This window comes from Nymphaea colorata, chromosome 7, assembly GCF_008831285.2.
Source record: "Nymphaea colorata isolate Beijing-Zhang1983 chromosome 7, ASM883128v2, whole genome shotgun sequence".
NCBI lineage: Eukaryota > Viridiplantae > Streptophyta > Magnoliopsida > Nymphaeales > Nymphaeaceae > Nymphaea > Nymphaea colorata.
The window spans coordinates 13,173,379-13,182,891 of record NC_045144.1 but is presented as its reverse complement, the minus strand read 5'-3'; the positions used below and the strand labels follow the sequence as shown (position 1 = coordinate 13,182,891).

At 40.0% G+C, this 9,513-nt stretch overlaps 1 protein-coding gene across 4 annotated transcripts in view; it reads left to right on the top strand.

The window, feature by feature from the left end:
- The first annotated feature begins 7,482 nt into the window (after positions 1–7,482).
- Positions 7,483–9,513, top strand: part of LOC116257041 (uncharacterized) — a 92,945-nt gene continuing 90,914 nt past the window's right edge. For all 4 annotated transcript variants that reach the window (XR_004173296.2, XM_031633642.2, XM_031633641.2 and 1 more), the window contains exon 1: positions 7,483–8,587. Coding sequence is in view for 3 of the 4 variants with exons in the window: in XM_031633642.2 (XP_031489502.1) it covers positions 7,809–8,587 (779 nt within the window). In the remaining variant the exon portion in view is untranslated. The remainder of the gene's footprint in view (positions 8,588–9,513) is intronic.

The following is a 9,513-nucleotide window of genomic DNA, read 5'->3' as shown; positions in this document are numbered from 1 at the left end:
TGCTCCTTCCTCCACTCCTTTTACCCAACCCAACTAAATGAAAGAAGCATCTACTAGTGAAGTGAAAACGATAAATATCCAATCTCTTGGGATTCTACAGTCAACAACCTGCACATCTTGTTATAGGCAAAAGTGCAAGGTACATAATATATTGACTTCATGCATGATAACAAGTTCTTATGTCACTTGCTAGTGACACACACTCATGCAATAACTGAAGAGTTAGTGCCAGGTGTGTATCATTCACACCATTTGCCCTAAATAACCGCATTCAACAAAGGAAAGAGTGTGCTACGAAGAACGGTGAAACTAATGTTATTGTAAGTTACCTCTAAAAGAAGTCCATCTTGAACCCCAACTTCTATAGTGCGTATTTTTTAGATGAGGATGAACAGTAACAAGCATAGTTTGGGCATATGCTAATTGACAATTAGATCATGGATGCCTCAATGATGTGCTTTTCAAAAGGCAGTGAAAATCAACACTCACCAATAGGCCTTTGCATAGTTTGTGGATATAAGCCACCACAAAAATCTAGGTTCAAGGAGTGTCTTTCAAAGTGCATGCTGAAGTCGCAAGGTTAAGAGGTTGTTTGATTATTATTGTTTAGGACAGGCAGGGAAGACGTCCTGCCTACCACACCACTGTCCTATCCATTGGAGCAGAACAATTCTACATCCATTGTTTGATGACTTTAGGAATGGAACAAATGTGTCCGTTCTATCCAACATTTGCTTTGTAGGACTACTATTTGTTCTGTCTAGTGTTTGTTTTATGATTTGTATGTTTTGTTTGTTTTTGTCACATCCTAACTTTTTTCCCCCTTTGTTTAGCGGGATCAGCACTACGCATGGTGGTGTGATGACACAACGATCAAATAAAGCTACAAATTTCAAAATCAGAATGGACAATTAATTCATTTATGCACCAATGACTATTCCTACAAAAATGACTTTACATGGTCATGAATGACCCTCCATGACAAAAATGCCTCAAAAAATAAAACATTTATGTATAAGAAAAAAAAAGACATCAATAGATGAAAAGACATGACACATTGGCATCACGATCACAAAAACTGCCCAATAGGATGTGAGTTGAGCCTTTCTAATCAACCTGTTGTCCCAAATCGCCTCGAATCTACCAAAACCTAAAAAAGGAAAACAACAGAAGTCTGAATATTTACAGTATGATGACAAACCAGATAAATCCCTAACCCTCAAAGGTAAGAGCTTAGATATGAAACCAAACTTGCAAAGGAAACATATCATTTTCATATAACGATGTGTACATACAATCCTTGAAACTATCAGTATAGTCACTTTCATATTCCATAATATGTAGAGATTTTATCTACCATAACATATAATACACTTCGTTAGTCACATTTGATTCATTCACATTCTGACAGTTCATATAAGTGCAAAACATACATGTGTGCACACCACAAGTGATCTAAAGTTAGGAGATAACCTCCATGGTATCTTGAAACACTACGGATCCGTACACACTCCAACAATAGAGAAATCCACCAAAAAAGAGTGTATTTTGATTAGAGTTATCGGCCCTTCATAGAGCACCCAGGTTGGGAAGCCTAGAGTCCAACACTCCTAGTACAAAACACAATAATATCTTGGGGTTGCACCTCTTGCATTTTAAGCAGGCGAAACTAGCGGTAAGGAGGAGGGGAGATGTATCCCAAACATATTGCCATAAACCCACTAGCCTCAACTCAATTAATTTTCTCTGATTATCAATATGGGAACACATTCACTCCAGGATTGGGTAGCACACAATGTTGGTTCGCTCGATGAGTGTAACTAAACCTCAATCCGCCTTCATAAGAAGGTCACATATTCAGTCAGTACCTTTGGCTAGCCAAACAACACTTCAAAGGTACCTCTACTCGTTTAGTTCATTCAAATACATCATTTCACAATTGCAATGTAAACAAAATCCCATAACAATCAATCCACATGAAAACCTTAGTCGAACCATGAAGAGTCATCTCGATCCATGGTTGGTTCGTAGTTGTCCTAAGTAGTTATCCTACTAGAATGCTCACTAATGCAACATTAGGGTCAATGAAGTATTCGATTTGATACTCTCCCTAAGTTGTCCTAAACAATTATGATTATGGCATGCTTAGCCATTGCATAAAAATTAAAGACAGCTAAACATTCTATACAATTATTCATGTCACAAGGCATGCTAATACACACATCATTCAAACAATAGAAAATTTGTAGGACTCAATGACCATACTAGTCCACATTTGGAAATGCAAAAGGCAATTCATATTTAGCCATAGGCAACCGTTATGTTTGACGCGTGCCTCCACAAACACAAAAATCAACTTGAGCATTAGATCCTATCGCTCATGGTCAGCTCGATACACCTAGTCCACCTGCAAAAACTCAAAAACAATAAGTTATGTAGATACTATGCCCTTAAAACCTAAGTAAATAAGAAATATGGTTGTCAAGTTGAAGGTTGTTGATTCTAGAAAGTGTTGAGGAGATTGAATATGTCCACAAGATCTTTCTTCAAGCTTTTTCACATTCACTAGGTCGAGACAAACCGATGGAAATTACCTCTCGACTCGCCTAATCAGCCTAAATCTTCCATTCGGCCTTTCAGTTGCATACCTCTCTGCTCACCTTCCTAGTCAAGAGTCCAATGGAAATTACAAGTGTTGTTCCTAGTCGATGATTTACATTATGTTGCCGGCAATTAATAGTTGCCATATGGCAATATATACACATGTACATACATGTTCTTTACTTCAATGGTCCCTATGCTGCTGCATATTCACAAGAGTCTTCGCGCCACTAAAAATCAAACATGATTTACCTCAATTATGTTGATTGTAAGTAAGCTCTCACGTTATTGGTCACTGTTCGTACCACTGACTTGCTAGTCCCAAGCGACTACAAAACCATTCAATTGGAGCCGCTAGGTATGAATCTGCCTAATTACACAACTACATGCCAAACCAAATAATTAGACACCCAGTCTACATGGCTAATGTCATGTTGAAGCATCACAAATGCAATTATGCTTCTCCCTTAATAATCTAATGATGACACATCATTAGTTCACTAGGGTATAAAATTAATCAAATCAACAAGAAAAATCCCTTTCATATGCTAGAGCATATCCATAATAAAAATTTATGTTCACTCCCCAATAAATTGCAAGTCCCATCTACTACCAAACTATAAGTTCAACATGCACGTCAAAACAAGTTTCTTTTTCTCCACATGCAACGCAGCGTTCATATCCTAAAATAACAAAATCTCTACCATGTGCCCTAAATAATTTGTATATGAGTCCAACATGCTGGAAAGATAATTATCAATATTATTAGGGCAAATATTCATTAAAATTAAGTTTGTTCGGCTGTGCTCACCCCTTTAACAGTGCCTAAGCTGATGTAGCATCCGTAATCACCTCAACTCCTCCCAACAACAAATGCCAAGAATGGCCAGCTACAGATGCCCCCAAACTTACTGCGCTCCACCACCCAAACGGGCAGTCCTAAGGAGAGAGAAAGAACAATTTTCCTAAAAGGAACAATTTTTCCACAAGTCTAGCGTCAACTAGACACACGACCATGAGGGAGAATAAATAATAGAAATACGAATAAAAAACAGGACATCAGAGAGATGTGAGGGTGAGAGTGCAGGTTCGGTGAAAGTGCAGGTTCGGTGAAAGTGTGGGATGGAGAGAGTGAGAAGGCGAGATAAAATGAGAATATATAACAAAATTTGGGGACAAGAGGTTCCTTAAGTACAAAAACAATCCGCAAAAAATAAACCGCAAAAACAGAAGCAGGAAAAAGAAATATACAATACAATGCACAGAAAAATAAGAAAGAGAGGAAAGACGGAGCGGCACAGTCACCCAGCCGCAGGCGGACAGCGGCGCTTCAACCGAATGACAAACTGGACATCGACTTGCACAAGACGAGCTACAGAATCTGGCGAAGAGAAGGTGTCCTTGAAGACTCTGTTGTTGCGCTCTTCTCAAATGCGCCACCAAACTGAAATGAGTTACGACCTCCACACATTACCCCAGGAAGCAGTCAGGTGAGGGGAAGGACAAAAGAGGAAAAGAAGACGAATGGATGGTGAGTTTGGAAGACTACTAACAGGTCAAGCAGAAGCAAGTGTCAAGCAGAAGCAAGAACACTAGGTTAGACCAGGAGGAGAGAGAAATCCACAAGTGGAGAGAGTGATGTGGCACAAATGACAGAAAGAGGGTAGAGCAGGAGAGTCAGACAAAAGGCAGAGAGAGCAGAGAAGGAGGGTTTTGCTGAGGGAGAAAGCAGGAGGGAGCTCAAGATAGCTCGGGAGGACGAGAGAGAGCAAATGGGAGAATGAGAATGAGGGAGTTTCGGAGCGAGTAGACAGGAGAGAGTCAGCGAGAAAGCGAGAGAGACAAAGGGCAATGGGGAGTGCGTTTGAGAGGGGGAAGACAGGAGAGTTAGACGAAAGGGAGAGAGCAGAAAGAATGCAAGAGATCGGGAAAGGAGTGAGAGTTGGGAGTGAGGGGGGAGAGAGAGAGAGAGACTGCCTCTCTCAGTCCTCCCAGACAGCAGTCCCCTCTGCCTCTCCTTCTCCTTCTTTTGTGCAAATCTCCAGCCTGAGCCCTCCCCTCCTCCTTCATTCTTCTTCCTCTTCACAAATTAAACATATCAATTTCAGGCAACCAATAATAAAAATTATAGATGAACATTATTAAAATTATAACTTAATAATATACATATTTATATACAAAATCATTACAAATCTCATGATGTATTACATTACGAATGCAGAAGATTGTTTGGTGCATTATATAAAGCATGGAACAATCTTAAGCATTCACTGTTTGGCCATAGGAGCAACAATGTCATATGACCGTCCTCAAAGAACAACTGTCGTAGCGAGAGAGAGAGAGATTGCAGGATAGAAAGAACGATGGTTTCAACTTCAACTGCACAAGGGCGAGGGTTTCGACTTTAAGACAGTCGATATCGTGCGAGAGCGTCTTATGATCAACCGTTCCGTTGCAAACCACGGAATGCAACAGGTCAAGTTGAGCTTTTAAACCCTCAGTTCTGAGTCTTGTCTGTTCTCTGCATTCCTGGCCGCGTTTGCATCTTGCATGAATGATGTCTGTTTTGTCTATTCTGCGGTGTTCCATCACAACCAAACGACCTTTAAGGGATCACTAGTCTTGCTTAGTGTCACTAATCTCATCCTTAGCCAATTAAGTCTCAAGCAATTAATATGGCTAAACCTGATTAAGTAGTGGTTAGTCAATAGATGTACTAGCCTAATTAGGTAAACAACTAACTTAATCCATCATTAGCTAGGTAACTAAGGACTAAGGAGTCCATTAATCTTCATTAAGGGATCCCTAATTATCAATAGTATTCTCAATCTTGTCAATTGTGATCGACTAATCTATCCCTGACTTCCATCGAAATTACATGCACGTCCCCTGTCCAATTGTTAGTCTAACCTAACCATTTCGAGTCCCACCATTTGCATTCCACTACTACAATTGGGGTTTACTGAGCTTGCAAAATCCATTTCACGCCTAGTTTGAACCACTAGGTAATCGAGACTTAGCTCTTCCAACCAGACTAGCTTACAACTAGACGCTGATACTCAAAAGGTGTCTAGAAAAATGTCAGAAGCCTATAACTGTTGTAAGATCAGGTCGAAACAAGATCAGGTGGTTCCAAAAAATGGGATGTTTCATCCACCCTCTAACATGTCGATAAATGCACTTTCACCAAAATATTATAACACATACACATCAAAATCAAAACACCATTTCATTGTGTCCATCGGCCCTCCAAAATGCCCGATCGAAGCTTGGCAATTACCAGTAGAACACCAACAACTTGTGAAAAAAAACAAGCTGCTCGATGCAGAATGCAGGTGGCATGCCATCACAATGGAAGGCCCCTTGATACCAAAGCAATGGTTGTTCATTACATGGTTCGCGCAATCCAAGCCCTTTGATATCAAAATGCAAGCTGTTTTTTGTAAAACACAATGGCATACCATCACAAGGCTTGTCAAAAAGCCAGTTCAACCGTCGAAATACCTCTTCTATCTAACATAGCTTGCAATTGGTAGATCAATTTGGATATCAAAATGCTTCACATGTCTAACATGGACTGCAATTGAGATACCAAAGGGATTGGGGCGCCAAAGCATTCGCATTTCATTGTTCTAATTTTGATTTCATAAGAATGTCAGTCTAACAATGCTCTCATATTAGATTATAACAAATTATATAATACGACTAGCACCCAGCAATCACAAATACAACAAATTGTTTATTGTCATCTAAATAAAAATTATTAAAGTCCATTTGTCTATTAGTCTTGCTACTGAAATATCTTGGTCAGGCAGTTAATATTATTTGGGAGGTCTACCAAGTATTCAATCTTGTCATATAGCCGGTCGTTCAACTTATGAAACCTCTTGACTTCAAGCTTTTATCTGTCGCATCCTTTCAATAAGGTTAGACATGTCAATATCTCCAATTTGGATCAAATATCTGACTAAACGATTTTGAGAAAATCAGACATGAAAAAAAAAAAATATCTGATTAAGAAGCAGAATTGGATTTGGATTTAAGAAATGACATCTGATTAGATTCAAATTTGAATTCGGATATACATAAATATCCAAGAGAAATTAGATCTTATTTATTTTTAAACAAATATAGTATCTCATTTTCCTACATTTTGAAAATTGGCAAAATTCAATTCAAAATTCGGAATAGAATGTGAATATAAAAATCAAATTCGAATTGTGAAATCAGATTTCAGATTTATATTAATATTAAGACTTTTTTTATTCATATTTAAATCCAATTCAGACATGAATATGTGAATATCCAGCAAAGCCGATGAAGTTAAAAGCATATCCAATTTGAATCCGTTCCGCTCGTCAACAGATTTGTTGTTTATCCACTAGTTGTACAAAAATTTAAATGGTAACGTTAGGAAATCCGGTATTTTTAGTCTCACAATTGACAACACAATGGTAATCACTTTACTTGATCGTCGCTGCTTTGCTTCCTACAAAATATGGAAACTTTCCCCAGTTTGCTGGAAGGCCTGTGATTTTGCCAGTGGCAGCTCACCTTTATATAGGATCACAATTTCTCCACCAGGTTCTAGACTGTGCGATGGTGTCACAGTGCACTTCTTTGCCAGCAGAGACTGCATCTCCTGCCCCTTGTCACCTGGTTGTTGTATCGGAATGTACTTTTCTAGCGGTTGCATCTCATTCAAATCCTCCTCTGAAAGGAGAGATCACGATAATTTATTGTTTTTTATTCTCTTCAAGTTCCAGACAATTTTCGATACGGATGAAATGCAACAACGTGGCAAGCTAGGGACAAACTCTTCTAATAAAGTAAACCACGGGGGAAGAAGACAAAAAGCGTCTCACTTCAGTAGACCGCAGCTCTCACGGAGGCAGAGTTTCCTTTGGAAAGGGCATTGTCTTCCCATCAAATGCAAAGTTGTCCAAGGAACAACGGAGATTGGGTCCTCACTGTGGGATCCACCAAGAGTACGTGGCTGTAGGAGGATGATGGACCGTCCAGAGGCTTCGAGCATTCAGTCTGCCGCACTCACATTCCACCGCTTTCTTCGACCCAGACAGTTGGCTCGCCCTCCTCTTCTGGGATCGAGGGAAGAAGAAGAAGAGGCGAAGAACATTTATCCTCTTTCTGCTTCTTTCTGTTACTAATTACCTTGCAATATGCAATCTTGAACCTGGAGTTCAGCCATGGCGGCCTGCGCCAATTTGGGTCGGAAGCCTCCTTTTCTCATTCCTATTCACGAGGAATTGGGTCGCAGAAGCATTCTTCCTGCATGTTTGCTCTTGCGGAAACCGCGACGGCCCAAAACTCGTGTTAAGACCCTCGCTTTCCTTCGGCCGACTGATGTCCTGGATTCGATAGAGAAGTATGCGCATGGAGTGCTCTCCGACACCTTGCTCTCAGCAATTTCAAGCCTGTCGATGGATTCGATCTTTTTGATGGCTCCGGCGCTGGGTTTTATTTCTGGGGCAGCGTTATACCTTTCTCGCAGGGAGAAGAATGTCCCTGGCGCCGGAGAATGGATTCTCATCACGAGCCCGACGCCATTCAACCGTTTCGTATTGCTTCGCTGCCCATCAATCTTATTCGAAGATGGCAAGAACATGTTGGGAGAATTGAATGAGAAACTGTTGAAGGAAGAGAGTCATTTTGTTAAGCTGGATGGAATGATCTCTGAGGAAGATCTGATATCGGGAGAATTGAGGCGTTATGATCAAGATATCACTTACCAGAGGCTTTGTCTGAGGACTCCTGATGGCGGAGTCATCTCATTGGATTGGCCGGCGGATTTGGATTTGAGAAAGGAGAAGGGGATGGATACAACCGTGTTGATTATTCCGGGGACGACAGAGGGGAGCTCGGACAAATCGGTTTGTAGTTTTGTTAAACAATCAATCAGGCACGGGCTCTTTCCGGTAGTGATAAATCCGCGAGGTTGTGCTGGGTCGCCTGTAACCACTCCACGGTATGAATTTGTAAGCATTCCTTTTGAGTTTCTAAAATGAATTACATAAGGTGAAAGGCAGTGTACGCTGCACAATTGGTGTAATTTATTCTATGCTGGTTTGCATATGGTGCTCCGACATGGTACTGGCACGATTGCTGCCACTACTGATACTTTTCTGAAGGGAGCATCTTTCTTTTCTTCGTTTCCTAGCAACGTTCTCAACGTTCCCAAGTTGGAAAATTAATCGAAAATATAATGCGGTTGGCACGTACTGCTTTCTACCATCTATCAGTTTTAAAAGATGGAACATGGTATGGCATCCTAAACAAATTAGGTCTATATGAGTGAAAGATGAGGAAGACTGCCATTTCACGGCCTCACCGTGAAATATTGGGGACAGAGCTGCACTCCATTCAATTTATATTAGGGCAAAATAACATATGAGAAACAAGTAGATTAGGTCTGCTTGTCATACAACGTATTTTACCAAATAAAGATATTCATTTTCCTTACAGAAATTGCTCTTGTTCTTGGTCTTCACAATCTGATTTAGTTAACTAAAAACTGTCAGTGCCCCGTTGTTTTCTTTTCTTTTGGAACCAATGTTTGTCTATTTCTCTCCTTAATGTTGTGTTTTTCCAGGATGTTGAGACTTTGGATTACAAATGAGTATAAGCTATTTGCACTCAAAACCCTAATTTGTCGATCCAAAGGGGTGCTTTTCTTAAATTTTCATGACATGTTTACATGAGGAGAGAAAGGGACCCACTTTCCATTATTAGTTGAATTAGACAAAGTCAACCTTTAGGGAGAAAGAAGGAATTTGATGTCCTATTAAAAAATGGTTTAGTTATGATAACTTTTCTTTGGATCTCAATTATTTTTGTCGCATTTTCAGAAACAAGAGCCCTTCACCTTTCATCAAGTTATCAATTCTCAGAAAT